The following is a 27,308-nucleotide window of genomic DNA, read 5'->3' as shown; positions in this document are numbered from 1 at the left end:
CTCAGGAGATGCTCGCTGTGTCTGGGGACATTTTGAATCAGTTGGGTTTGACTCCAGTTTTGGTGAATAAACAAATGAAGCTGGTTCAGCAAACCCATTTATTGATTTATTTGTTTAAAGACATGTATTTTACAGTGATGCCATGGAGACAACACCACAACCGGGTAATTTAGTGCATGGAAAGAGCATTCACATGTGTGTGAGTTGAGGTGACATCACCCAGCTAAGGACATCTCAGCTTGGACTGGGGAGCTCAGTGTGCAGTTCACGTTGGGAAAAAGGCAAAATATTCCTAAATTCATAACTGAACCAGCTCTCTGGGAGTGGGAATAAGCACGATTCTTGAGCTGACTCAAAAAAAAAAAAGGAAAATAAATTTATTTTTCAATATTTTTTTCTCCTAATTGTTCTAAAACAATTTTAATTTTAAAATCACCCCTACTGAAAATCTCAGATATTCTTAATATGCATCTTAAACTTCCTGTTGCCTTTGTCCCTTTTTCTTCCCATTTTGCTCTGAAAAAAGGAAGAAAGTAGGGGAAAGGCTACAACAGAAAGAAGTTGGTCAGATTTTCTAATAATCCCTAGAGTTCTCTAAAATAGGTTCTGTTGATTTATTACATGCAGTTTAGTTTTGAAATAGTTGTGCTAATAGTGCCAGGAGTTACTGCAGGGAATCAAGTCATTACCAAAGGCTCATGTAGAAAACTTTCCTAATGCATTCTCTTTTCCTTAATCCTCGCTGAGAGCTCGGTGGGGATGTGGCACAGGAGGGAGGCACAGGAGCGAGGCAGCTGAGCTTCACCAACGGGTGACTGGTACAACTGCAAGGGAAAATGGTTCTGCTTACGAGCAACGCCGTAAAAATAAACAAAATACTTCTCTCCCAGGCTAGAAAATAGAGCAAGGTTGGATCGTTCAGCTGGGAAGCTTTCAGGAATCATATGAACATGATCCGTAAACAACTTAAAGGATGACTTTTAAGAACCTCTTTCTCCCCCTGCTTGGTATGCTGGTCGTTTATCATTGTGCTGAAATGGAATCCCCTTTCAAAGATGTAACAGCTTGTTTACTTAAACGCAAAGTGGACGATAGGCTGAAAGGTTTTGCTGCCAGCAGAGCAGTCACGGAGAGCTTGGGGCAGCCCTGGAGCCCAAACAAGTGTGCAGCCTCCACACCCTGCCCCGAGCCCAGCCGGGCCTGGGCAGCTGCGTGAAGGGACTTGGGGTGTCCTGTGCCAGAGCGGAGTCCTCGGTGGCCACCGGAGCCACAGGAGAGAGTCGGGGCTGTGGGTGTGGGCAGGTGACCCTGGAGGGACAGGGAGCTCTCTCCTGCACACCTGTGGGCTCACTCTGCCCCCCAAAACCACAGAGCAGAGGGTGGTATGGAGGCAAATACAGCGAAGATTGGATTCAGCTGGGTTAGTCTGGGGTGAGGTTTCCCCTGCCCTTTGCCCGTCAGGGGAGTTGGAGCTCCAGCAGCACGTCCCTGATCCACCCTGTGAGCCACAGCACCATCCCTCGGGACCAGAGAGCTCCTGCTGGAATGTGTCTCTACGTATTTATCCAGAGAAATCCCATTTTAAAACGCCAGGGCAGTGGGTGGGAGCCGCGCTGGGACACTGCCCTGAGCAGAGCAGGCAGCAAACCCACGCAGGGCTTGCCAGGTCTGTGTTCACAGTCCTTGTCCACGTCCTCTGCTCAGGTGTCAGCTCTCGCAGAGCAGGACAATCCAGGGAATTCCAGCCGGTGGGATGCAGACTGGTAGTTTCTACCCAATCCAAAAATTTGTTTCTCTTCTGCAGGACCTGAGCTGTGTCTTCCCCCTCCCACCACACCCCGGGATTGTCCCACAGCTGGGACTGTCCGAGCGGAGTCACAACATTTCAACAACCTGTGGTTTGTTGTAACCTCCCATTTTCTCAATCTGCTGTGCGTGAAGTGGATCCTGCAGTGGGGAATTCCTCGGGGCTCAGTGGGGTGCAGCTGGGGTCCCTCTCGCAGGATGGCTGATCTGTGGCTGCAGTGCAGCTGGCAGCATTTCCTGGGGTTTTCTAAAGCTTTGGTGAGTTTCCCTTCCACAAGTGAGTCTCTGTCCTGTGGGACACCAGCCTCCATAGGGGCCAAGGTATGAACCACACGCTCAGGAAGCTGGTTGTCATTTTGATTTTGGTTTTTTTTTTTTTATTTGAAATAATTATTTGAAGCAGATTCAGGGCAGATACCACTGACCTCTTGTATTTGCAATCATAAAGTCATACAGCTTAAAACACAGAATAAGGGGAGAGGGAAGAGAAAGAGGCCACTGCTGTGTGTGTCTGGGTCCCAGGTCAGGGAGAGTGGCCCTGTGGGTTCAGTCTCATGCCCTGGCTGGGTGGGGCTGTGCTGGGGCTATGTGCTCGGGCTCCATTTGAGGCCTTGGATCATGAAATCAATCCCATGTCTGGGTCCTTCACTGGCTTATGCTCCACCTCTCCTCCCTGCAGTGTCCCCACAGAGCCCTGGGGCTGTGGGCTTTGCCTCCGTGTGCGCTCCCACTCCTCAGCAGCGTCCTTGCACAGTCCTGGGCGGGTGTTTGTGACCTCTGTCAGTCCGTGGGTCAGTCTGGAGTATATGTCTGTCTCTGGACACGTGTACATGGTGTAGCAGTGCTCTGTTCAATAAAGCTTTCATATACATAGCAGCAATGGAGTTTGCCATCGGTGACGCACTGGCCGGCTACTGGGCAGGGCTGGCGGGCGTCGCGGGCACCGTGGCCCCTCTCTGTTTGTTCTTCCTCTTCTTGGTGCCAGACTTAGTGTCTTTGGTGTCTTTCCGATTCCTATTCCCATTATCTTGCTTTCCTTGCTCTTCCTTTTTCTTCCTTTTCCCTGCAGCAAGGCAAAGGGGCAGCGTGAGGTGGAGCGAGGCGTGGGGGATCAGATCAGCCCTGTCCCCTTCACCCTGCTCCCCTGGTTAATTCCTGTGCATTTAGTCACTGCTCAGAGCCCTTTCCCAGCTGCAATCCCTGAACACTCTGTAACAAGATAACCAAACCACCATTCTATCCTGAAGACACTCTAATTCCTGGGAGAAGCAGACCTGTTCTGGTCCAGAGCTTCCATCATGGCAGCACACCCATGCATGCCTGGCTGCTCTCTGGACAGGGAAGAAACTAAAATGTGGGGTTTTTTTTTCTGGCATGGGTTGGACTCAGTGATCTGGAAGGTCTCTTCCAGCCTCGCCTTCTGTGAATTCTGTGAAATAGCTGAAACTTGTGGCACACATGGCAAGCTGTGCCAAGGATCACCCCCCTGGGGGCTCTGCCCCTTCCACCTGCAGCTCTTCCAGGTGCCCTCCCATCCGTATCCCCGGCACTCCAGAGGGGTCAGGAGCTGCACAGCACATTTGTGTCACATTGGCTGACTGCCCGTGCCTGAGCTCTGCAGGGTGTGGGAGGGATGGTGGGGAGGGATCTGCTCACCTTCGGGGCACTGGCTCTTCTGCACCGTGCACCGCCGCACCTCCGTGGTCGCAGGACACAGAGACACGTCCCCGGAGGGAGCCTGCAGGATCCTCCGTGTTCGGTCTTCATTGCCCTTCTTGAAGCCACAGAGCTTCCTCTTCTTGGAGCAGGGCCCCCAGGGCCCCCACTCACTCATTTCACATTGTGCTGCCAGGTAAGGAGAGAGCCCAGCTGTAACTCCTGCTCCTGCCGTGCCAGCCCAGCCCACCCAGAGCCCACACTGCATCTCCCCCCACCTCAGGCTGCAAGGGACTTTGTGTTCCCCCAGCAGGTTCCCCAGTCCCTGAGCACCCCTTCCTTGCCCCACCACGCCAGCTCTGGCTCCCAGCTCACAAACACGGTGCTGTTCCCATCCAGGCTGGTTGCCAGAGGGCTCTGCCCCACGATGGGCTTGGCACAGGTGCCATGAGGGGTTCAGTTCATCATCTAAACCCCCTGCAGCAGAAGGCAGGAGCAGAATGCCGAGTGCAGGGCTGCTTACCAGGGCTGCTGCACTCCATGGTGCCGTTGGCAGCAGCGTAGCCTTCGGGGCACGTGACGTAACATCTCCCTTTGTGCAAATACAAACCTTCCTTACATTTTGTGCAAAAGTTTCGACTGAAACAGGACTCACAGTTCTCAATTTTGCATTCTGGAAGGGAAAAAAAAAAAGAACACAAAAAAAAATCACCAAAGCCATCGTGTAGTCCCATGTGAACAGAAGACTCAAGAGGCTCCACGCTGCCAACCCAGAGGTCTCTGGGCATCCTGCCAGGCCTGGCTGTGCCCCTCAGAAGTGAGTTTTCTTTGCACCATTCCCTGGGCAGGACAGCCCTGTGCTGCAGCTCTCACAGCCAGCCAGCAGCAGCCACTGCCAGGACAGAATCAGGCAGGGTGGGAAGGTTTTGGGCTGGTGTTCAGCTGAGCACCAGTCAGCCAAAGGGGACGGTGCAAAGGACACAGTCCCAGCTCCAGCTGCAGCCCCAGGACAGGCTGCATGGCAAGGGAGCTGGATGGAAAGCTGGCTGTGAGGGTGCTGTGCATGGACCTGCCAGGGGAGTGACCACACGTTTCCTGCTGCTCTGGCTACAAGATGCAAGTCAGGGATTTCACTCAGAGCTGCCTGAGTCCGGTGAGCCGTAGAGCAGGAAAAGAGGCACTCGATGCCTGAAAGGATTTCCCTCTTCCCAAAGTCTGGCAAGCCATATAACAAAACTGCCCAGAGGTCCTGCAAGATCCCACACCCACAGCGTGCCCGTGCAGTGCTGAGCTGGGCTCTCCTCAGGCTCAGCCACAGCCACAGCACCTCGTGCACCCGAGCAGAGGCTCTGCCCTGCAGAGCACTGCTCCTGCCCACACCCCTCCCTCCCCTCCCAGCCCCACACTCACTGATGCACTTGTTCATGTCCGTGTTGCGAAGGCCAAAGTATCCCAGCGGACAAGAGGGCAGGCAAATCCCAATTTGTCGGATATCGTTCCGCTCCAGAAGGATGAAGAGTTTGGGGGAGCACCTCAGGCACCCGTTGAACTCAGAGCACAGGTCACAGCCTCTGGCACAGCCCTGGCTCAGCTCGGTGCTGACTGGAGAGCGGGAGAGAGGCGGTGTTAGTGCCAGGCTCTGCGGGCACCAGCTGGGACCCCAAACCCGGGCAGCAAGGGCAGCACCCGGGGCACAGCCAGGCTCCTGCAGCACTGGCACGCTCACAGCGCCGCTCTGGCCTCGTCCCCAGCGGCCACAGGAGCCACAGCTGTGCCAAGCACGGCCACCAGAGTCACCACAGCAGGAGCAGGACCCCAAAAGAGCCACCAGCTGCACCCAGCACTGCCCAGCCCAGCCCGTGTGGGGCAGAACTGACCATGGGCATGAGCCCGGGGCTCCAGCACCTCCTGCTGCCTCCCCTGCAGTGCCTCCGTGCCGAGGAGCAGCAGGGACCAGGGCATGGCCCTGGAGCAAAACTGTTCCATTAATTCTGGCCGTGCTGCATCCCAGGCTGGGTCTCACTCTGACCCTGCCTATGTTAAATTCTCTCTGGCAGTCGGGAGGTGTCACTGCCCCCAAAATAGAGATGTGTTCTCAGCTCCTACATTCAGTCCAAGAAAAATACTCAATCCCTTGTCTTGAGAGTTCTCTGCTTTTAATTACCATAGAAAATGCTGCTTGTTTTGAAACCAATTGCATTCTTTGCAGACTAGAATGCAGGTTATTTTTATTAGTTTATTATGCAAGCCATGTCCTTGTTTATAGAAAATCTGTGTATTTAAAAGATGTATTCTTTTAAATACCATGTTTACTACACTTCAAGAGCAAGCACAGTGTTCGAGTGTCAGGACTAGAGGTGAGAGAGCTGCCCAGTCCCCACACTGTGACCCGAGAGCCTGGCAGCCCCCACTGCCCGCCCCAGCCCCATTGCCAGGGGCTGTGGGGGTTGCTTCAGCCTCAGGAAAAGACACCAAAGGCACGGGGACCCTCAGCCCCCAGCTGCCAGGAGGGTTCCCAGGTCTGGATTGGGACCCCCTGGCACTGGGGGCCCGGGCCCCTCTACACAGAGACCCCCGGGGATCAGCCCCATCCCTCCCACAGCGCTGGGCTCTGGGGCCAAGCTCTGCATCCATGGCAGAGGTATAAACTGGGCTCTCACTGGAAATTGCCCTTTATAGCATTAGCCATGACGTCAGCTTTTCCTTGTTCTCCCAGGGCTCAGCAGTCCCAGTTTTAATATAAAATCAATTTTATATAATTCAATTTAAAACAGTTTTAATGTAAAACAGCTCTAACATGAGCTTACATAAAGGAGGGCAAATGCCTCTGGCTGCTGGTGTGCCAATTCTGCCTGGCTGCGCTGCAGGAGCCCCACCAGGGACCCTCTGGGCTGGAGGCATAACTGACCCCCCGTGACCTCAGGGGACACCCCAGCTCGGAGCTGTGGCAGGTCAGGGGACATGGGAGTGGGGCTGGGGGATTTTGGGGCCCCGCAGGCCCTGCCCAGCTCCCTGAGCTGTAAACACATTGACACCAGCATGACCTTCATGGCACGATGGGAGGAAGTAGAGAAGAAAAGCATTTCATACATACTTCGTCTTTGCCTCTTGCCCTTCACCACTTTGCTGCTGCCTGTTAGATCCATGGAGCTTAGAAAAACCACCACCACAAGCAGTCCAAGCTGCATAGTAACTCTCCAGCGCTGCAGCCCCTCCGTCCTGGGGTGCCTGGGGGAGCGTGCTCCACAGCTGGGCTCTGCTGCCGCTAAATCCTCGGGGCTGGGATCAGAGCCGAGAGTCTGTGCACGGAGCCAGGTCTGGGACCATATCCACCAGCTACACCAGCAGCAGGCAGCTTAGGTGGCAGGTAACATGGCTCTACCTTCATCCCTGTCAGGAGTGCAGGAGCTCGGCCCCAGTCCCATCGGGGGCTCGGCGGTGGCGTCAGCTGCTCGCAGCTCCCAGGGGCGCTGGCAGGAGCTGCAGGAGAAGAGGAGAACAGGTTAACAGGTTAACTGCACAGACAGACAGACAGCAGCACTCCCACAGTGGCTGGGGGCAAGCACCGGGGTTGTTGGATTGTAAATGCAGGTGAACCCAGTGGGAAGAAATGATGATGTCTGACTCCAGTTCAGAAGGCTATATTATTTCTTTATTATAACTATATTATAATACATCAATATCCTATTGAAAGGTGATACTAAAATTACAAACCTAATTTTTCTAACTACCATACCTAACTCACAGCCCCTGGTCCTCTCTGAGAGTCCAGGCCCAGGTGGGTTGGATTGGCCATCAGCTCAAACAATCCTCACCAGAATCCAACCAAGCACTCACTCCAGGTAAACAATTCTTTAAATACATTCCACATGGGAAAACAAGGAGCAAAAATAGAAATAGTTTTCTCTTTCTTCCCTCTGTGCTCCTTTATAAAAATTCCTGAGAGAGAGAAGAATGTGCCTGGCACATTGTGGGGTGCTGGCAGATAGTGGCACCCGGAGTGGTGTGGGGAGAAGTGTGCTCCAGCCTCATCCATAAGTCTCTGGTACTAATAATCAGCACCCTCCGGGATGCTCAGCGCATCTTTGCCATCTGCCAGTGCTGCAAACAGTAGTTAGAGCTGGAACTTGTTTAAAATAGAGCCAGACCCCTGGGCTGCCCTCCCCAAGCAGCAGATGGCTGCTGCGGGTGCCAGGCACACAAGATGTTTCCCATCAAGTGGGCACCTCTGGGGCTGGTAGTCAAGGCCAGCAGAGAGCGAGCCTGCAGTCCCCAGGCAGGGCTGGGGCTGTCTGGGGACGGGGTGGGACCCTCTGCCAGCTGCCCAAAATGCTGTGTTTCTGCTCTGAGGGAATTTCCAAACCTCCCATCTCCCATTCCCTGAAGCACAGGGCAGGGTCAGCTCTGGCTGTGCTGGGCTGAGTGCAGGAGCTGCTCTGGCCTGGGCTCACAGGGAGAGAGAGAGCCTGGCATGGGGCAGAGAGAGCCTGGTGTGGGGCAGAGAGAGCCTGGTGTGGGGCAGAGAGAGCCTGGCATGGGGCAGAGAGAGCCTGGCATGGGGCAGAGAGAGCCTGGTGTGGGGCAGAGAGAGCCTGGCATGGGGCAGAGAGAGCCTGGCATGGGGCAGAGAGAGCCTGGCATGGGGCAGAGAGAGCCTGGTGTGGGACAGAGAGAGGCTGGCATGGGGCAGAGAGAGCCTGGTGAGGGGCAGCGAGCCTGGCATGGATCAGAGAATTCAACATGGGGCAGAGAGCCTGGTGTGGGGCAGCAAACCTGGCATGGGGCACAGAGCCTGGCATGGGGCACAGAGCCCGGCATGGGGCACAGAGCCCGGCTGCGAGTGCCACGCTCGCTGCCCTCACCAAGCCAGCCCAGAGTGGCCCACTGTGCGTGGCAGGACAGATGAGATGGCAGCAGCAGCAGGACAGGCTGGGCAGCAAACCAAAGGCTCTGCATGAACCTCGGCAGGGAGAAGGGGAGCCCAGCTGCCAGCCAGCAGCCAGGACTCCTCATGTGCCATCCCTGCCTGAGAGTGCCCAAAGCCTGCTCCAGCTGGCTCCTGACAGGGCATTTTCCCTGTAGTGTCACACTGTGCCCGGTGTGAAGGAAGGGCGAGCTCCATGCTGCACCGAGAGATCAGCACTGCCAGGCCGGGCCCCGCTCCCCTCTGCAGCTGGCACAGCAAAGCCCTGCCAACGGCAGACATTGTGCTGGAATAAAGGCGACAACATTTGCTCTGTGAAGTCAAATGGAACAGAAAATTGTTTTAATCCCTTTATAATAACTGCGCAATCACCGATGCCCCAAACAACTGGTGGCGACAGTGCTGGAGGCGAGCCCGGCTCAGCCTGGGATGGACCCGGTGCCCCGGGGACCGGTCCCCTCCCTGGCCCACCCTGCAGAGGGGCCACAGCCCCACAGCCCACCTGAGAGGGGTCACGGCCCCAGGGCAGAGCACCTGGAGGAGGAGGGGGCTGTCCCCTGTCCCAGCAGCAGCATGGGACACTCTGGCCCGGCTGCTTGTCCAGCCCATGGCACACACACCGCTCACCTGATGGCCACCGGGTGCTCTGGGGACATGGCCACTGTCCCCCGCCCTGTGGCTCTGAACTTTTCACCGTGTCCCCGCTGCGGCTGCTGGGGCAGGAGCCCAGCGCTCCCCATGTGCTTGTCGTTACAGCCCACGGCTCCTCCGCAGGATTTTCAAATAAATAATTAGTCACTTGTGTAAACACCAACTTGTTCCGCACTTCCAAGCCTGTTTGCTGCAAGCTGCTTTATAAACACTGTCAAGTGCTTAAGCCGGGCTGTCGGGAGGATTTTTACGGAGCTGTGCGCGGGGGGATCCCCGCAGCCCCTCTGCACTTGTGCGGGGAGCGGGGCAGGTCCCTGCGGGCAGGCGGTGCGGGACGGCCCGGCCGTGCCCACAGCAGCGTGGGCATGGGTCAGTGGGTATGGGTCCGTGGGCATGAGATCCGTGGGTATGGGTCAGTGGGCATGAGTCAGTGGGCATGGGTCAGTGGGCATGGGTCAGTGGGCATGGGTCAGTGGGTATGGGTCCGTGGGCATGGGTCAGTGGGTATGGGTCCGTGGGCATGGGTCCGTGGGCATGGGGTCCGTGGGCATGGGTCAGTGGGTATGGGTCCGTGGGCATGCGGTCAGTGCAGCGCTGCCCAAACCCTGCCGAGCACCAGCGGCTCCGGAGGCACCGCGGAGCCGCCGCTGTTTAATTACACTTTTTAATTACGGCGGCTTTGCAGTGCTCGCAGGAAGCACACGCCGCGTTTCCACAGCACTCACAGTCTGGGCACTGTCCCCTGGTGTGGGAATCCAGGGCTTCCCTCTGGCTGCCCTGGCAGGTCTGGGACCCTGGCAGGGGTCAGGAACCCCCTGGACAGAGCCCCCAGAGACACTGTCTGTGATCTCTGGCCATGGAAAAGAGTTTTCAATCTTACAGGATGAATTACCAGCTCTGAGTGTTTGATATAAGTAATAATTAAGTGTGGCACGGGTGCAAAAGTAAAATTTTAGGTCTCTAGATTAGGGGTTCAAAGGGGACAAGATGGAGGAAATTGGGTGTGCCTTGTCCTTTTTCTCCTTCTTCATGCCCTCCATGTTTCACTGTGGTGTTGGCATTTTTCTGTTGGTTCAGGCTGGGGACACACTGTCCAACGTAGGTGACAGATATTGGCACGTTATTGTAAATCCAGCACAGGTAGTTTGTGGTATTTAATGTTTGTAACATCCCACTGAGGGCAGAGCCCCACACGCTGCCCTGCAGGACAGAGCTGCGGCAGGGCAGCAGAACATGTTAGAGATAAACAGAATAAACAACCTTGAAACCAGCACAGACCAATTATGGCTTCTTCTTTGGCAGCAGGGCAGACAGACAGAGACTTTTCAATCTCGGAATCACCAATACCTCAGATTCTGACACCCCGGCGTGGAGGGATGTCCGCAGGGAGCAAACGCAGCCCCGGTGTGCCAAGAGGCAGCGCGGAGTTGGTGCCAGCACCATTGTGGGCTGGGGCAGGGCAGTGCCATGGGAAACCTGGAGAGCGCAGCACAAACCAAGCGAGCACACGCGTTTCCCTCCTTGTTTCCCTCCTTGTTTCCCTCCTTGTTTCCCTCCTTGTTTCCCTCCTTGTTTCCCTCCTTGTTTCCCTCCTTGTTTCCCTCCTTGTTTCCCTCCTTGTTTCCCTCCTTGTTTCCCTCCTTGTTTCCTTGCTTTCCAGCCCAAACACAGCCTGGGTTTGCCTACAGCCGCTGCCTCAGCACAGAAAGGCCACTGGCGCTGTAGGTGCTGCAGAGTCCGTGTTTTGGCAGGTCACACATGGTCTCCAAACCCCCCCACGAGCACCTGGGGGTCTGTGCTGAGCCCTCTGGCTGGGCTGCCAGCTCTTCCCACCCTCACTGCAGGACACGAGTTATGATTCTTTCTGTTACCGCAGCCATCGCTCAAGCTCAGGTTGCTACAAACAATTTCCAGTCTAAACATTCGCAGGATTTATGCCATTATCCAATCTACAGGAAGAATTTGGGGTAACCTGAATTGTTCTGAATTCATTTATGGAGAGACCTGGCCCCTGAATCTGAGATGGCACTAAGCCTTGTTTGCAATTCAATCAGGATAAATTGGTCCTTGGGAGCTCCAATACAAACCAGAAAATGTAAACCATCCAGATAATTTGCCATTAGTCCTCCTACACACAAGGTGAGAAAGACCAACATTATATCCCCAGGATATTTGAGACCTAATCCACAATAACTAAATTGCTGATATATTGCCTCTTGCTGAACCTACCAGGGATCCCAAATGTAAACAGGCTCTCCAAAGGTTTACTGAGCCTTGGAGAGAAGGACCAGATGCTGGAGGCTGGACAGACCTGGTTACAACAGCAGTAGGAACAAACCCCTGGGAACTGCCAGGTCGCTGCCAGCAGCCCAGCTGTGAGGTGGGCAATTTGGGTCTCCAGGTCCTGCAGCTGGATAGAGAATTTGAATTTCCTCTGTGTGAGCATGCACAAAGTGGCTTCCTGCAGGAGTTTTGCAGGGTTTGTCTGGTGCCAGGTCTCCCAGCCCCTCAGCAGGGGACAGCAAAGAGGACACACCATCCTGAGGCCTTCCAGTGCCCAGGACACACCACCCTGAGGTTTCCCAGTGCCCAGGACACACACACACACCACCCTGATGTTTCCCAGTGCCCAGGACACACCACCCCAAGGTTTCCCAGTGCCCAGGACACACCACCCTGATGTTTCCCAGTGCCCAGGACACACACACACACCACCCCGAGGTTTCCCAGTGCCCAGGACACACCACCCCGAGGTTTCCCAGCCCCAGGGCAGAATCCAGCTCTGGAAGGTTGTGGGTGGCAGCAGCAGCTCCACTCTGCTGGCTCGTTCCCCAGCCTTTGTGGGGCTTTCAAAGGCCCCTCAAACACCAGCCGTGGCACCTGGTTACCCCTTGTCCCTGTCCCACAGGCACACAGGGATGTGCCCACGCTGCTGGTGCTCCCCGAGCCCGCTGCCTGCTCTGCCTGTGCCCTATTCCCTGCACTGGTGACCCCATGGCAGAGCTCCCTGCCTGCCCCTCCAGCCCTGCCGTGGGAGGAGCAGGTTTGGGCCCTCATTCTCTTTGGGAAAGCCCCTCTCTGCTGCTGTGTTCCCGAGGGCTGCTTTCCTGTCCTGGGCTCCAGGAGCAGCTGCAGAACCCTCGGCAGTGGAAGGTCCCACCAGGCTTGGCTCGGCCACCACAGCTGCCACAGGGTGTCTCACGTGCCTCTGGCAAACATCTCTGCACAACACAAGGCAGAGCCACTTTGTTCTGCTTAATCCTTCAAGCAATAAAAGACGGCTGCATTAAGTCAAATTTCCGAACCAGAAGGTCTTCATTTGATATTAGATCCCAGCGCCAAGTTCTGCAAAATCCCCAACCCATAAACTTCGCTGAAAAAATAAAATAATAAAAGCCCAAATCTGGCAGCAGAGCTATCCACAGCATTGCTGAGGTCTGAGTTCTTCCACTAGAAGAGCTTCCAGTGCATTCCCCGTGCTGGAGGGGAGCACCCAGAGGAGAGGCTGCTGCTCCTGGCCATCCCTGTGCCCTGCCCGGGGCTCAGCAGCACCTCAGCCCCAGCTCAGTGCCCCCACAGCAGCTGCTGGAGAAACGCTGTGCTGCACAGTGCCACAGGGCTCCCTCCCAGCTGCAAAACATCAGGAAATGTTTTACAGGGGGATTCCCTCATGCCAGCAGAGGCAGCACGATGCTCTGGAGCAGGAGGAGGAGGCAGAGCCCTGAGGCAGGCACAGAACCAGAGCAGCATCTGGAGCTGTGCTGGGATCATCCTGGCAGGCACAGCTCCGTGCCTGGGCTGTGGGAGCAGCAAACCTGGGTCTGTTGGGCACAGCTCAGGTGGCTTTCAGCCTCCTACACATCAATAACTCACCAGAACAGCACAAGCAAATTTCAGACCAGGAAACAGAGCAGCCCAGTTTGGGTAGCACAGAGCAGGCACTGAAAATCAGGTTCTTCCCCCAAAAGGGCTCCCTAAAGCCCCTGGCTGAGCAGGGACATGCTCAGCAGCTGCCCAGGAGGTGGGGATGGACACACACCATGCCAGGTATAGCCCTGGGTGGGAGCAGGGGGGTCTGACACACACCCAGAAGCACAGTCAGGGGTGCTGGTCCTACAACAAGTGCACACATTCGGCTCAATACCCAATTCCCCTCTTATTTCTCTGGAAATGCATGCAAACAAGGGCTCACAGCTCCTTCCACCACAGACCCTGCCTGCCAGCTTTGCAAACACAAATTTCCAGGCTCACAGGGGCCCGATGAGCCATGAGCTGCTGTGCTGAGCTGCCAAAGCCTGAAGTCCAGGGCAAAGCCCTGAGCAGCACCTGGGGCTTTCTGAGGCCATGTGCACAGGAACCATCTGCCAAGAGGAGCTTCCTGAAGGGATTCCCAGCGCTCTGGCTCTCCCAGACATCACTGCCTGGGAAACCTGAGCCCTGCAGAGCCAGGAGTAGCACCAACTCCAGCAGCAGAGGAAAACAAACTGGGAGAAATAACCCACAGCCTCAGCTCTGAGCATGTGGCAGCACGGAGCAGGAGGAGTGAGAAGGCAGCCAGGGCATCCTCCAGACCAGTTGCTGCTGCCAGCCTGGACTGAGCCCATCCCAAACTCTGTGTTTTTGTGGGATGACAGCTCCCTGCAGCACTAGGACAGGGGCAGCAGGTTCTGAGCTCTGCAGGTCTGGCAGTGCTCAGGGTGGTTTGCAATGAAGGTTTGCATCCTGCAGCCTGCCCACGCTGCCCCACTGCCCCTGGAAGCTGCAGCCCCAGAGCATCTTCCTGGAGGAGCTTGGTGGTGGGGATGGCAGGAAACCTGTCGATATTTCCAGGCAAATTAGGCAGGCACTTCCATCCTCAGGTCACCCTCATACCACACAGGGAAATGTCTCTGCTCCAGTGCCACCTGTCTCAGCTGCATGGTCACCTCTGTCCCCACAGGCCAGGAGGGTTGACCTGGCCCTTGGCTCTGCTGCTCACCACAGTCCCAGCCTCACAGTCCAGCAAGAGCTGTGCCAGCTCACATCTGGCTTGGCTGATGGAAACCTGGGGTTTTGCTTGGCTCTGCTGCTGCCTGCACACTGTGGCACAGCCAGAGCTTTGTCTGTGCCCAGGGCATCACTGCCCTGCACCTCCAGAGCTTTGTCTGTGCCCAGGGCATCACTGCCCTGCACCTCCAGAGCTTTGTCTGTGCCCAGGACATCGCTGCCCTGCACCTCCAGAGCTTTGTCTGTGCCCAGGGTATCACTGCCCTGCACCTCCAGAGCTTTTATCTGTGCCCAGGACATCGCTGCCCTGCACCTCCAGAGCTTTGTCAGTGCCCAGGGCATCTCTGCCCTGCATTTCCAGGGCGGGTGCCTCACCCAGCTCCTCCCTGCCGCGTCCCTCAGGGTGGTGCTGCTGCTCTGGCAGTGGCTCACAGGGGCCGGGGAGCTGATCCAGCTGAAAGGAGCCTTTTTTCCAGGGTGGTTTCCAGGCGTGTTGCAGCCCTGGCACTCCCAGGCCCGCGGTGCTGCTGCCATCCTCCCAGCCAGCCTGCTGGCCCTGGCCCCACAGCGGGGCGAGTGGATGGAGCCGGGAGCTCACCCGCTCCAGGGTCACCAGCAGAGCTCAGACAGAATCACTGTGAACAGAGAACCCCCAGGCAGAGGTTTCACTGCAAGTGCTCAGTGCCTGGGAGATCTCAGCACAGACCTGGCTCCCCCAGCAGCACTGTAAGCACTCCCCAGGTTCATAGACGCATGGCCCCCATGACCACACGGACCCCATAGGGACACAGACCCCATCAGCACACAGATCCCATGATCACACAGACCCCATAGACGCATGGCCCCCATAACCACATGGCCCCCATGACCACACTGACCCCATCACCACACAGACCCCATAACCACACAGACCCCATAACCACACTGATCCCATCACCACACAGATCCCTTCAGGGATTTTTCTGTGTGGGTACCTGCTGACCCCTGTGCAGCAGAGTGGAGGCTCCATGCGTGCCTTGGCATTTTCTCCTGCCACTATTAACTTATTTTACCGCCCTTCACTGTAAGGTGCCTCTTTAAACCCAAACCGCATCACCTGAGAGCCCCTTCTCGGTAGCCAGGGCCGTTCAAGGGAACACACATGAGCCTATAAAAAACTCCAGGGGTGACCAAGCCCAGTCACCTCCAGCCACGTCCACCAGCACCGAGGCTGAAGCCACCTTGAGCCACCCTGTGCCAGGGGAGCTGCGTCCCAGCCTGGCTGTGGGAGCCCTCCCTGACCCCTCCAGCAGCCTGCACATCAGCACCAGCTGCTCACACTGCCACAATCTCCATAAATCACTGCCACAATCCCCCCAAACATCCCTACTTACCCCACGCTCTCCGTGCCCCCATGGGTGCGTGGCAGGAGCTTTGCCTTAGGTGCAGCCACAGCAGGGCTGAGACAGCAGCAAATTCCCTGTCCCTGCTCCCATTGCCCCGTGCCTGGCACTGGAGGGAGGGCACAGGGCAGCTCCTGGCTGATCCTGGACCAGCTGATCAATATCCCCAGCAGCTCTCTGTGCCCCCTTCCCCGGAGGGAGGGCACAGGGCAGCTCCTGGCTGATCCTGGAGCAGCTGATCAATATCCCCACCAGCTCTCTGTGCCCCCTTGCCCAGCCCGGGGTGGCAGCGCGGTGCCAGGGCATGCAGAGAGCCCCGGGCACCTCGGGGGAGGGAAGGCAGCAAGGGGACCCCGGGGATCGCGCCGTGATCTCGCATTGTCTGAGCTCATTCTCCACGTCGCACAAGGCAAACCCGCGCTCAGATGCTGCCACGGCTCCCGTTCTTCCTTAGCAGCCCGCCGTGCAAAAGCTCCATCCACACAAACATGCCTTACCTTCGACTTGTCACGAAAGGTTCTACTGGTTTTTCTCAGATTTAAAATACTATAAGAACAACTACAAAATTCCTCAGATGCTCCAGAAAAAAGTTACACACGCGTTTCTGCCAAAAAAAAAATGAAAAATATGTTCATGGCGAGTTCATGGAGAAGTCTGGTGCGTTTGGATTTTTTGGTCACTGTTTTTTTTTTTTTGAAGCAGGTCTCTAACGGGGTCCCAGGTTTTGCACAGAGAAACGAGCCCTTCTGCGATGTGCGGGATCTCAGCTCGTAAAGATCGCTCGGGCTAGCTCCTGCTCCATCAGCCCACGCTGCTCCCTGCGTATGCAAAGCAGAGAGTATGTGATCATATCACAGCGATTTGCACATTCATAAATCCTGCTCTCAGTCCGTAGACTCCGTCCCCATCCACCGGGTAGGGGCTTTTTATTATTATTATTACCAGAGTATCCAGCTTTGTAAAGGCATCCAGTGCAAACTCCTGCATGAGGGAATTCCACCCCACTGGTACCACCTCCTAAGACAATATCCAGCCAAAATATTGTGACTGTTGCAAAACCCGGACTGGAGCTCCACAAAGGACCTTCCAGCCTCGCATCCAGAGCCAACAGGGTCTCAGTAAATTACTGCAGAGTGACACACCATCCAGTTGGCTTTGTAGTCTTTTTTATTTATGACAGTTCATTCTGAGTTATTACTAACATTTTAGTGGTAAGTGGCATATGAAGTCATCAGCTGTCACAACTGCATCTGTTAATAAACATGTCAGATATTAAAAGCAGCTTATTATCCTCTGGAGGGGGGAAGGCATGAAGGCAAAGAGCTCAGAGCCTGGTTGTTTTTTCCATTGCTGGCTGTGCAGCAGGAGGAAACGCTCCTGCCCAGGAGAGCAGCACGGCTGTGGGGCACTGCCTGGGCTCCTGCCCTCCAGCACACCTGAGCAGCCTGGGAGCTCTCCCCCTGTGCTGTCAGCTCCCTGTCCCTCCTCCCCTGCGCTCCAGGCTGGACAGAGCAGGGGAACGGGGACATCAGTGCCCAGGCACCTTCCCCGAGCCCCACCATGCCTGCTGGGGTGAGCAGACCCTGCCCCGGGGCTCAGGCACTGCCAGGTGTTCCCAGGAGCCTGCTGGACCCTGCCCAGTGCTCCCCTACAAGCCATACAGAGGAGCTGGTGGCCACCAGCAGCCAGGAGTGACCCTCGTCCCTGGCTCTGGCAGGGCTGACGTGATGCTCAGGGCCCTGGTGCCCTGCAGAGCTGTCCCTGGGGTGTGTGCCAAGCTGCCAGGCAGCCCCTTGGCATGACCCTGGCAGGCCCCTGGGAGACTCCCCAGGCTTGCAGGGCTCTGAGCTGGAAGCCAGAGGCTCTTTCAGACAATGTGACGAGCCCTGTGGCGGCTCCTGAATCCCTCCCGGGTCCCCTGCTGGGGCCAGGGCAGTTCCCCTTCAACACTGCTGGCCACGAGCCCCCATTGAAGGGAGGTCCCTGAGTGCCCCTGGCAGCAGCTGGCATCAGCCCTGGAGTGCCCACTGGACTCAGGATGGACCCCACAGCCCTGAGGAGGAGCAGGGCAAGGTGTGGACACAGGGCATGGCACCAAGCAGCCCCCAGACACCGAGATTCAGAGAGCCTCAGGAATTCCTCACACCGCGCTTGTGTGGGGGCAGCTGTGAGCACAGAGGTGCAAAATAACCCAAACACAGGCAAGAGGGAAAACTCACCCTTCCTGCAGCTTTTCCTTCGTGCTGTGTGTGTTAGTGCTCATGCCCATGGAAGTTTTATTCTTCCTGAACTTTGCTGGTTAAATGTCCCTCGCTGCCTATTTGTAAGTGATGTCACGGAGATCTCTGCTCTCTCACACGAGTGTGGTGGGTGTGTGCTGCTTGTTGGCAGATGCTGAGCAGTCACTGCTGCAAGTCTCCATATCTAAGACATTTTTCTATTTATATTTAGAGCTTTTTTAACTTTCTATTCTAGGAAATTCTCAAGTGCCATCAAACGACGTCAGGGACAGCGTTACTCCACTGACTGCACGAGTGAAAAATCTGGTGAACCCAAGATGTGTATTTCATGCAGATTGAACAGCCAAACCTCCTCTCTGATACTGGCGTGGTGCAGCCTCTGCTGACAGCTGTAGACCAAGGTTCCAACTGAGCAATAAACCCCAAAGTCAGAGCTCTGTACTGGCAATGCTACCAGGCCCAGATGCAGCAGCAGGGTCCCCAGCACACAGTAACCAGCCAACAGAGCAGTGGGTCTGCTGAAGGCAAAGGGATGTGCTCACATGGTGCCAGAGGTGTCATTTTAGAGGATGGAAAATCACACTAAAACCTGCCTTAACACCCTGCACATCCAACCCAGCACCAAGTCCTGCACTGCTTCCCCTCTGACAGAAGCTCATTTACAGGCTTGGTTTTCTTTAGCTAATAGCTCTGGAGGCTGATCCTGTATTAATCCCCAACAGGTTGTTTCTCTCCTGTACAAAAGGACATGAAATTCGCTGTTTTAGCAGGATAAGATGCCAAGTGCCCCAGATGGAAAGCAGAGGGCTCCATGACACCCACAGTGGGTTCCCCGGGCTCCTCTGGCTGGGACATCTCGGGTCGTTCAACGATCAGCACCTGGGGTTTCTGTATCTCCCCAGCCATGGCCCATCTCCTGGTGTCCCCAGATCCCACCACACATGGCCCATCTCCTGGCGAGCTGTACCTTCTTACTTGTAAATCAGTTTCCAATCTACACCCGGTCTCACCTGCGCCTGTGTGGGGGGGGGGGATCCTAATACAAACATGTGTACTCTAACAAATACTCAATATCACATATATCACATTAGAAATGGTGCCAGTTATATCTCCTACACCAGCAATCAGCATCCCGAGTGCCAGCAGCGCTGGGGGAGATGCCCCATCCCTGCCCGGTGTGGGGCTGGCAGCAGCTGGTGCCTGCCTGCACCCGCCCTGGCAGCAGCTCAGGAGGGCTCCAGCAGCATGAGCTGCTCTGGGTTTGCCCTGCCCGGGGCAGGGGGCAGCCCCTGTGCCCCCCACACCTCTCCTCGCTGTTCAGAGCCCTCTCCAGGGCCTGCATGTCCCTGGCCCCTCGTTGGTGCAGCCTGGACACTTCCCCTCTCCCCGAGGAGCAGCGTTCTGTGCTGTTGGGAAACGCTCTTTTCCCATTTGCTCCGAAGGCCCTTTCCCCTGTTGTTTGAGGAATGCTGTTTGAATTAGCTGCACGGATTGCAAACAGACCCCGTTGTTTTCCTTTCCCAATGCAGGGAGGCTTCTGTTCTCTCTGGCCTGCTGGATTAACCAGGGGCCTTGCACACTGACCTCTCTGCAGCTCAGGGAAGCTAATTTAATCCCAATATTGTTACAGATCACAGCAGGACGGATGTCACAGATTCCTTGAGGCAAACCAGCATGGAGTGCTGGCAGGGACAGCAGCACGCTGTTTGTACAGGCAGGAGCTGCTGCAATTTTTCTGTTAAATTCCCTCTGCAAAGCTCACGCAGCTGGGGAGGACAGCAGCAGTGGGAACGGGGATCCCCTGAGCCCAGAGGTGTGAGGAGATGCTGTGCCTGCATCCTCAGTGCCCCTGGCATGCCAGAGGGTGCAGGGTGGCTCTGAATCCCAGCAGAAGAGAGGGAGATGTAGACTCGCATTTCCTCGCTATTTCTTTCTCATTATGATTCTTTTCCCCTCAGTTCCTGCTCCCCAAAGTGGTCTGTGATGTGATGCTGAGCTGGAAAAGGCTCCAGGGCAATCCATATCCACCTCACTTGTATTTTCAGAGGGAAGATCTGCCTCCTCATCTTGCCACAGCTCTGCCTCCCCTGGCCCCACCTGAAACCATCGCTGTCCCTGGCACAGCCAAGGAGGGTGCCCAGCCCCCCGAGCAGGGCAGAGGGTGCAGGAGCCACCAGGGTTTGGGGGAAGCCTTGCCTCTCCCAGTATTGCTCAGGGGGCTTTGATGTTTGGGAAAAATAAATCACTTTGGGATACTATTAAAGAGAATTTTGAATGATGACACATCGCAGGGCTGGGTCTTCCAGCATTTCTTGTAAACTCCATCCAGAGCTGGAAGTGGAAGAGGCCACTGGCACAGCCAGGAGGACATGAAACCAAGAGCCTCTGCAGCAGGAGTGGCTTTGTGAGCAGCTTGTCCCTCTCCAGGCATCTGCTCCCTCCCTCCTGTCTCTGCTGCTGCTGCAGATGTCCCTGAGGACCACGGGGCAGTTGGAGGAGCACGGGTGGAGCACCCAAGGGAGCCACAGCCCTGTGAGCCAGTCCTGGGAGACTGGGACAGGGATGGGAGCTGGGCATGCAGCCCCTGCTCAAGCCCATCCTTCTCTCAGCCATGATCAGCTCTTGGGAACATTCCTGCTGGATGACATTTCCCAAGGCATAGAGAAAAAAAAAAATAAAAACGAAAAACACTTTTTTCCCAATATAAATTCTTGCAACATTAAAAACCCCACACAATAGTTGTAAGCCCTGGAACGGCTGGGGGTAAAAAAGTTACAGTTCAACATGGAAATAGCACTGCCATCTCCAACTGGCGAGTCCCAGATGTGGGACAGTGTGTGTGACAAAAGCCCACAGGCGGGACATGCAGGAAACCTGTAACTGTGGTGGGCTCCCAGCACCGTGTGGGGACAGGCTGGGATCCCGTGGGGCACCTGCACAGCCAGAGCAGAGCCCTGCACCCTGGGCTGGCACCGGGAGTGACTCTGAGACACGGAGAGCAGGCTGCAGCAGAAGGGACCTGCGGTGGCTTTGGCACCATGGGGTGATTTTGGGATGCTGGGGTGGTGTGGGAGTCCAGGGCATCCCTGTGGCTGCCCTGGCAGGTCTGGGACCCTGGCAGGGGTCAGGAACCCCCCTGGACAGAGCCCCCAGAGACACTGGCTGTGATCTCTGGCCATGGAAAAGAGTTTTCAATCTTACAGGATGAATTACAAGCTCTGAGGGTTTGATATAAGTAATAATTAAGTGTGGCACGGGTGCAAAAGTAAAATTTTAGGATTCTAGATGAGGGGTCCAAAGGGGACAAGATGGAGGAAATTGGGTGTGCCTTGTCCTTTTCCTCCTTCTTCATGCCCTCCATGTTTCACTGTGGTGTTGGCATTTTTCTGTTGGTTCAGGCTGGGGACACACTGTCCAACGTAGGTGACAGATATTGGCACGTTATTGTAAATCCAGCACAGGTAGTTTGTGGTATTTAATGTTTGTACCATCCCACTGAGGGCAGAGCCCCACACGCTGCCCTGCAGGACAGAGCTGCGGCAGGGCAGCAGAACATGTTAGAGATAAACAGAATAAACAACCTTGAAACAGCACAGACCAATTATGGCTTCTGCTTTGGCAGCGGGGCAGAAAGACAGAAACTTTCTATAATCTTGGAATCATCAATACCTCAGATTCTGACAGGGTAGTTTGGGAGTGCCCCAGGCATGAGCTGGAGGCTCCTGCTCACCCCCAGAATAGCTGCTGGTGCTCTGGGCTGTCCTGACACAGCAGCAGTGGGTGGAAGTGCCTGTCCGTGTGTCCTGACCCAGCAGCAGTGGGTGGAAGTGCCTGTCCGTGTGTCCTCACCAACACTGGATGTGTGTCCCCTGGGCAGGGACCCCTCCAGGCTGGCCCAGGGGCATCACTGCACTGAAAGCAGCAAACACGTGGAGGGGAACCTTGTGCAGCTCCTGACTACAAAAGCACTTAGTGATGTGCTCGCTCTGCTGTATCCTGAGCCACTTGCAGAACATATTAATTACATGTAATTACTTTAATTACAGCCTGGGACTCTGCCATGCCCGTGCCAAGGGTGCATGTCTGCCGTGCCCAGCCACCCTCTGCCATGCAGCAGTCCTGCAGAAGTTCCCAGCAGAGCCCAGGGCTTTGCTGGTGTGATGGGGAGTGCCTGCATATTGTGTCTTAAACGATGTAATTAATTGGATGCAGCGCTGAGCAAGGAGCTAATTCTGCCCGGGGGTTTGGTCATTGTGCAGACATGGGGAAGAGAGAGGCCCAGCCTGGCACTGAGGGTGAGGCTGGCATGCAGGAGGCTGGGCAGGGAGCAAGGCTCAGGCTCCCAGAGTGGGGCAAGGGGAGGCCAGGATGGGGAGGATGAGGAGTGAAAATTCCCTCGGTGGGAAATGGCAGCACAACCATGGCAGCTCTGCCCTTTCTCTTTCTGCTTTTTGCACCTTCCAGTTTTTAGAGGAATTAATTATGTGGGACTCGAGGTGAGGCTGGCCCAGCCTGCACCCCACAGCAGTGTCAGGCAACACCCTTTCCTTATCTCAAAGTCTGCACACGGATGTGAACTGTGGGCCTTCTGTCTGACCCTAAGAACTTTCTACAAATCCCTTTCCCCCACAGCAGCACCCCGAATCGCCTCAGGTCACCCCACATCACCCCGTGCCACCAAGTCTGGTTAGTGCCCATCATCCCCGTGCCCCTGCCCCACCCCAAAAACCCCACACCCCGCACCACGGGCACACAGCACACACTTCAGACACCCGCCTGCATTTGCACGTGCTTTAAACATCTCCAGGACAGCAGCATGAGGGAGAGACAGGCCTTTTTCTGGAGGAACACCAGTCCCAGCACAGGGCAGGACAAGCAAGAACACGGCCAGAGCATCTGTAGGGCAGGGGAGCAGGAGGTGGGGCAGTCTCATGGTGCCTCTGCCCTGGGAGCTTTGGGGTTTCATTTCCAATTAAGTTTTTCATATGGTAACAGTCAGAATTTTGATGGGAGATGAGGCTACTTTTGCCTAAGAGAGAACATACTTTCACTGCTGCGCCTGGCCCAGGAATGAATGCTGCACTATTAAAATGTAATTTAATTTATCGCCGTGGGTTTCGTGATGACTGGGATTTGTTCTAAGGAGACCTTTAAAGGAGAATTTTTGTGTTATTGAATGTATGTGCTAGGAAGTTGAGTTCTGGCATCCTCTGATAAGCAAGTTTCTTTTCTATCCTCCACTATATCAATCATGATAAAAGCCCCTGCCAAAGTCCTAACTCAAGCCATGCTTCTGGCATATTGTGAAACAAATCAGCAGGGGAAAAAAGCAAAACCCACAAGATGCTCTCGTCCAGTATTTTTTAATGTAAGTTTCAAGGATATTGATGCTTTACCTCATCAGGTAAATATTTGTAGCACGGTTGCTTTCCCAGGGTTAAACCAGGAGCAAGTGGCTGCTGAAATCGCAACTCCTTTGCTCTGACAGACCTCAAGTAGCTTAAAAATGAGTTTCCTGAGATCTGAGGCCTTGCACAAGCCAAGCAATGGCACTGGTGCCTTCCCAGCGAGGGCTGCAGGGTGATCCCATTTTCCAGGGACAGCCTGATGGACACCCAGCTCCCACAATTTCCCAGGGCCCCCCAAACACAGGAGACCCCACTGGGCTGTGGGCGTGGAGCAACAGTCAAGGGACCCCCGGCCTTTTTCCTCTTTGTGAAGTTTCCTTCACACCAAGAGGAAAGTGTCTTTTTTAGAGCCTTAATTTGATCATTTCCCCGACGCATCAGTGCAGCAACAGCAAGCCATGCTGCGGGAAGAGCTCCTTCCCTGGGAGCATCTCGGGGACACAGGGAAGAGCTCCTTCCCTGGGAGCATCTCGGGGACACGGGGCAGCAGGGAGCTGGGTTCAGCACCAGGCTGGCATCATTCAGGCCCCGCGTGGCACGCGTGGCTCGCTGGCACGGCCGCCGTGGCCGAGGTGCCTGTGTGGTCCCGGCTGCTGCTGCAAATCTGCTGCTCTGCTTTGCGTATAAGTCAAAACCTGGGAGCTACTGGCTGCAGACACTCGCTGCTGCAGCGGGCTGGAGTGGGAAAAGGGAGAGAGCTGCCAGCTCCAGCTGCTCTCCGCTCCAGGAGCTGATGGAGGATTAGCCCAGCAGCGTGTCTTTACAAATTGTCAGTTCCCAGAGTACACAAAACAAAGCTCTGAGGATTGAGTGTCTCAGCACAGAGGCAAAGGCAAAGACTTTGGGAACCTGATAGCGCTCTCCACCCAGCCACGGGGACGTGGGGACCCGGCCTCCTGCGGCCCCACAGAGCCCTGCCGACCCCACAGCAGCTCAGCCTTGGCAAGAGCAGCTCTGGGCTGGTGGCTCCTGCCTGCAGCCCTGCTGAGCCTCTCCCTCTCTAGACTGGAGCCCCACAAACCAGAGAGGGTTTGTACAGTCCCCCCAGGGATGTCCTGGAACACAGAAACCAATTCCCTGCTCTGCAGTGCCCACTGCCACTCTCCTGCAGAAGGCTGGGCCTCCCCTCCAGCTGCCCTGCCACGCACGGTGGCAGAGCTGGAAGCTCTCGCTACTTGTTTCACGGGAACTTCCGACATTTCAAAAATTGTTTTCATTCTGGCTTGGAATGAAGACAAATATTTCAGAAATTTCCTGGATAACATAAAGTTTAAAATATCCTCCACACTAAAATAGAACTGTTGGGACTATCTCAGCTCTTGCATTATGTCATATCATGCCAGCTCACAGTACAGTATGCAGAGTCACAGATGACTTCTCACGAGGAGATGTAAACAAAAATACAAATAATGTCAGCGAGGGAGGAGAAATGAAACGCTGAAATGACAAATTCTCTAAAACTACTTTTTCCCCTCTTGTGCAAATTAATTCTCCATGGGAAATCGCTTGGATTTTTTAAAAGAGCACAGTCTGGCCAAAGCAGCTCCGCTGGAGCAGGAGGAACGTGACGCCGGCGCTCCCCTCCAGCCCGTCCAGCCGCAGTCCAGCAGCGCAGCCGGGCTGCCCCGGGATGTCCCGGCATCCCTGCCCCGGGATGTGCATCCCTGCCCCGGGATGTCCCGGCATCCGTGTCCCGGGATGTGCATCCCTGTCCCGGGATGTGCATCCCTGCCCCGGGATGTCCCGGCATCCCTGCCCCGGGATGTCCCGGTATCCGTGCCCCGGGATGTCCCGGCATCCCTGCCCCGGGATGTCCCGGTATCCGTGTCCCGGGATGTGCATCCCTGCCCCGGGATGTCCCGGCATCCCTGTCCCGGGATGTCCCGGCATCCGTGTCCCGGGATGTCCCGGCATCCCTGCCCCGGGATGTGCATCCCTGTCCCGGGATGTCCCGGCATCCGTGTCCCGGGATGTCCCGGCATCCCTGCCCCGGGATGTCCCGGCGTCCCTGCCCCGGGATGTCCCGGCATGTCCCGGCATCCGTGTCCCGTGATGTTCCGGCATCCCTGCCCCGGGATGTCCCGGCATCCCTGTCCCGGGATGTCCCGGCATCCGTTTCCCGGGATGTCCCGGCATCCCTGCCCCGGGATGTCCCGGCATCCCTGCCCCGGGATGTCCCGGTATCCGTGTCCCGGGATGTCCCGGTATCCGTGTCCCGGGATGTCCCGGTATCCGTGTCCCGGGATGTGCATCCCTGCCCCGGGATGTCCCGGCATCCCTGCCCCGTCTCCCCGGCCCGCTTGGCCCCTTCTCGTGTTTCCCAAACCCAGGGCAGGGAATCTCCGCGCTCAGGGTGCGCGGGGCCCGGCGCTGCGAGCGCAGGTACCGCCGGCATCGCGCATCGCGGGGGCTCCGTGGGAGCTCCGTGGGACTTTTCCGAGGGTGCCGGAGGTGCCGTGGCACGGCGCTTACCTGGCTCAGCTCTGCCGGGCCGGGGCTGGCTGGCTCCTGCCCTGCCTGCGCCCCGCACATGGCCCGCCCGGGCTGGCACCCATGCCCCTGCCTGCCCGCGCCGCTCCAGAAAGGCTCTGCTGGGAAGGAGCGCCGGGGCTCATGTCTCCGGTGCTGTATCCACCCCTTCCCACCCTCTTGGGGTTCGCTCCTGCCAGTTCCACTTGTGGGCTGTCCTCACCACTTTGGGCCTTTCTACCGCTCCCCTTCTTGTGGCTCTGGATGTCACCACAGACACGCTTTTATGAGAGTGGGCTTGTGCAAGGCTTGTATAAAGTGTTCTCAGAAATACGAGGTCCTGTCATTTGTAAAACTAATAAAAATGTCCAATAATTTTTACAAGGGAAAAATGAGTCATTGGATGGCACATTTCTCATTACTGGCATTTTACAATTAAAATGAGCATCTATTGAATCTATCCAAAGCTCTTATTGTTAGCAGACACTAATAACTTCCTGAGCTATTGAAGATACTTTTTTTTCTGAAGAAACATGACCCTTTGCCACGGCATTTCTCGTTGAGAGTGGTATCCAGCTGAGACCAGCTCTGCTCAGCTCCTGCTGGAGGGTTTTCAAACACATCCTGATGAGACTGGTGGCTATAACTGGGTGGGAAATTGTTTTTAAGCCCTCAAAAATGTTCAAGATTTCAAAATTTTTCCCGCTCCACATGGGGACGAAACCAGAATTGTTCAACATTTTTACAAAAAAAAATTTAAAAAAGAAAGAAAGAAAAAAAAAAAACCAAGTCCTCATGGAAACCATCTCCGGAATAGCCAATAGCCACGGGTCACGCTGAGCCAGGGAAGCGGGGGCTGCGGCGGCTCGGACCGCCGTGGTGGTGGCTGTGCTGCCATCATCAGCCGAATTTTGCTCCCAGGGTGGGACACCCATCCCGGACCTCGTGACCTTTGCTGGTGAAAAATTAATTCATTGAAACTTTCCCGGTTTCGCTGCAGCCGCTGCGCGTGCGTGGCCACAATCAGAACAAGCCAGGGCAGCAAGGTGGAGACATTGACACCTCCCACCTTTGGAAGACCAAGAATCTTACAGCTGCTTGTGTTTTAAGGACAAATATAGAGTCAGAACCTGATTTTCAACAGGCACCGAGCCCATCTGCTGCTGCTTTCTGAAGATCAGACTCCCTCCAGATGTCTCGGGATGGATCCTGGTCTCCAGAATCACCACCTGCTTTTTGGAAATGGACACCCCGCTGGAACAGAAGGTGTGGTCTGAGGAGGATTCAATGAGAAGAAGCCCCACAGAGGCACAGGGAGACTCTGAGTGCCCTCAATAGTCCTTCCTTGTCCATGGGGGCTCATTTCAGCCTCAGGAGATGGGACCAAGGAGAGCCAGCCTGACCACAGGACTTGTTTCTCAAAGTCACTCCAGATGAAGCAAAAGAGATCAAAATGCAAAACCCATTTATTGCCTTCAGCAGATGTGTCCAGGGAAAGCTCCCACTGCAGGATTTAGCAGAGGAGCTCCAGGTTGCTGTCTGGTTTTAGGAGTGCTCTTTTTCTGTGCACAATCACCTGTACATCCTCAAGGCAGAGTGGGAAGCCCTTCCCCTGCTGTGATGCCAGAGAAGAGAAGCCAAATTGTCCCATGTGCCCAGTGAATACAGAGAGTTTCTGAATGTGAATGGACATCTTTCTTCTCAAGCCCCAGCGGGCCCCAGGCAGCCAGGCTGCTGTCACTTGTGGGGAGATTCACTTCCTACTCGTACTATCAAACACGTGCAA

General features: G+C 55.6%; 1 protein-coding gene across 3 annotated transcripts; it reads right to left on the bottom strand.

The window, feature by feature from the left end:
* Positions 1-354: 354 nt before the first annotated feature.
* Positions 355-25,644, bottom strand: RSPO1 (R-spondin 1). Of its 3 annotated transcripts, none has more exons than XM_072917841.1 (6): positions 25,526-25,644; positions 6,557-6,942; positions 4,873-5,064; positions 3,986-4,135; positions 3,463-3,651; positions 355-2,869 (listed from the first exon to the last, which is right to left on the bottom strand). In XM_072917841.1, exons 2-6 carry the CDS (start codon positions 6,648-6,650, stop codon positions 2,718-2,720), a joined length of 777 nt encoding a protein of 258 aa, XP_072773942.1. In that variant the 5' UTR covers positions 6,651-6,942; positions 25,526-25,644; the 3' UTR covers positions 355-2,717. The 3 variants fall into 3 exon arrangements, with proteins under 3 accessions (XP_072773942.1, XP_002198269.1, XP_072773941.1); XM_002198233.5 differs by lacking the exon at positions 25,526-25,644 and adding an exon at positions 15,903-16,447; XM_072917840.1 differs by lacking the exon at positions 25,526-25,644 and adding an exon at positions 15,397-15,579.
* Positions 25,645-27,308: the final 1,664 nt, after the last annotated feature.

Source organism: Taeniopygia guttata, chromosome 23, assembly GCF_048771995.1.
Source record: "Taeniopygia guttata chromosome 23, bTaeGut7.mat, whole genome shotgun sequence".
Classification (NCBI taxonomy): Eukaryota; Metazoa; Chordata; class Aves; order Passeriformes; family Estrildidae; genus Taeniopygia; species Taeniopygia guttata.
The sequence above is the reverse complement of the archived record's forward strand: the minus strand, read 5'-3'. Positions and strand labels throughout refer to the sequence as shown.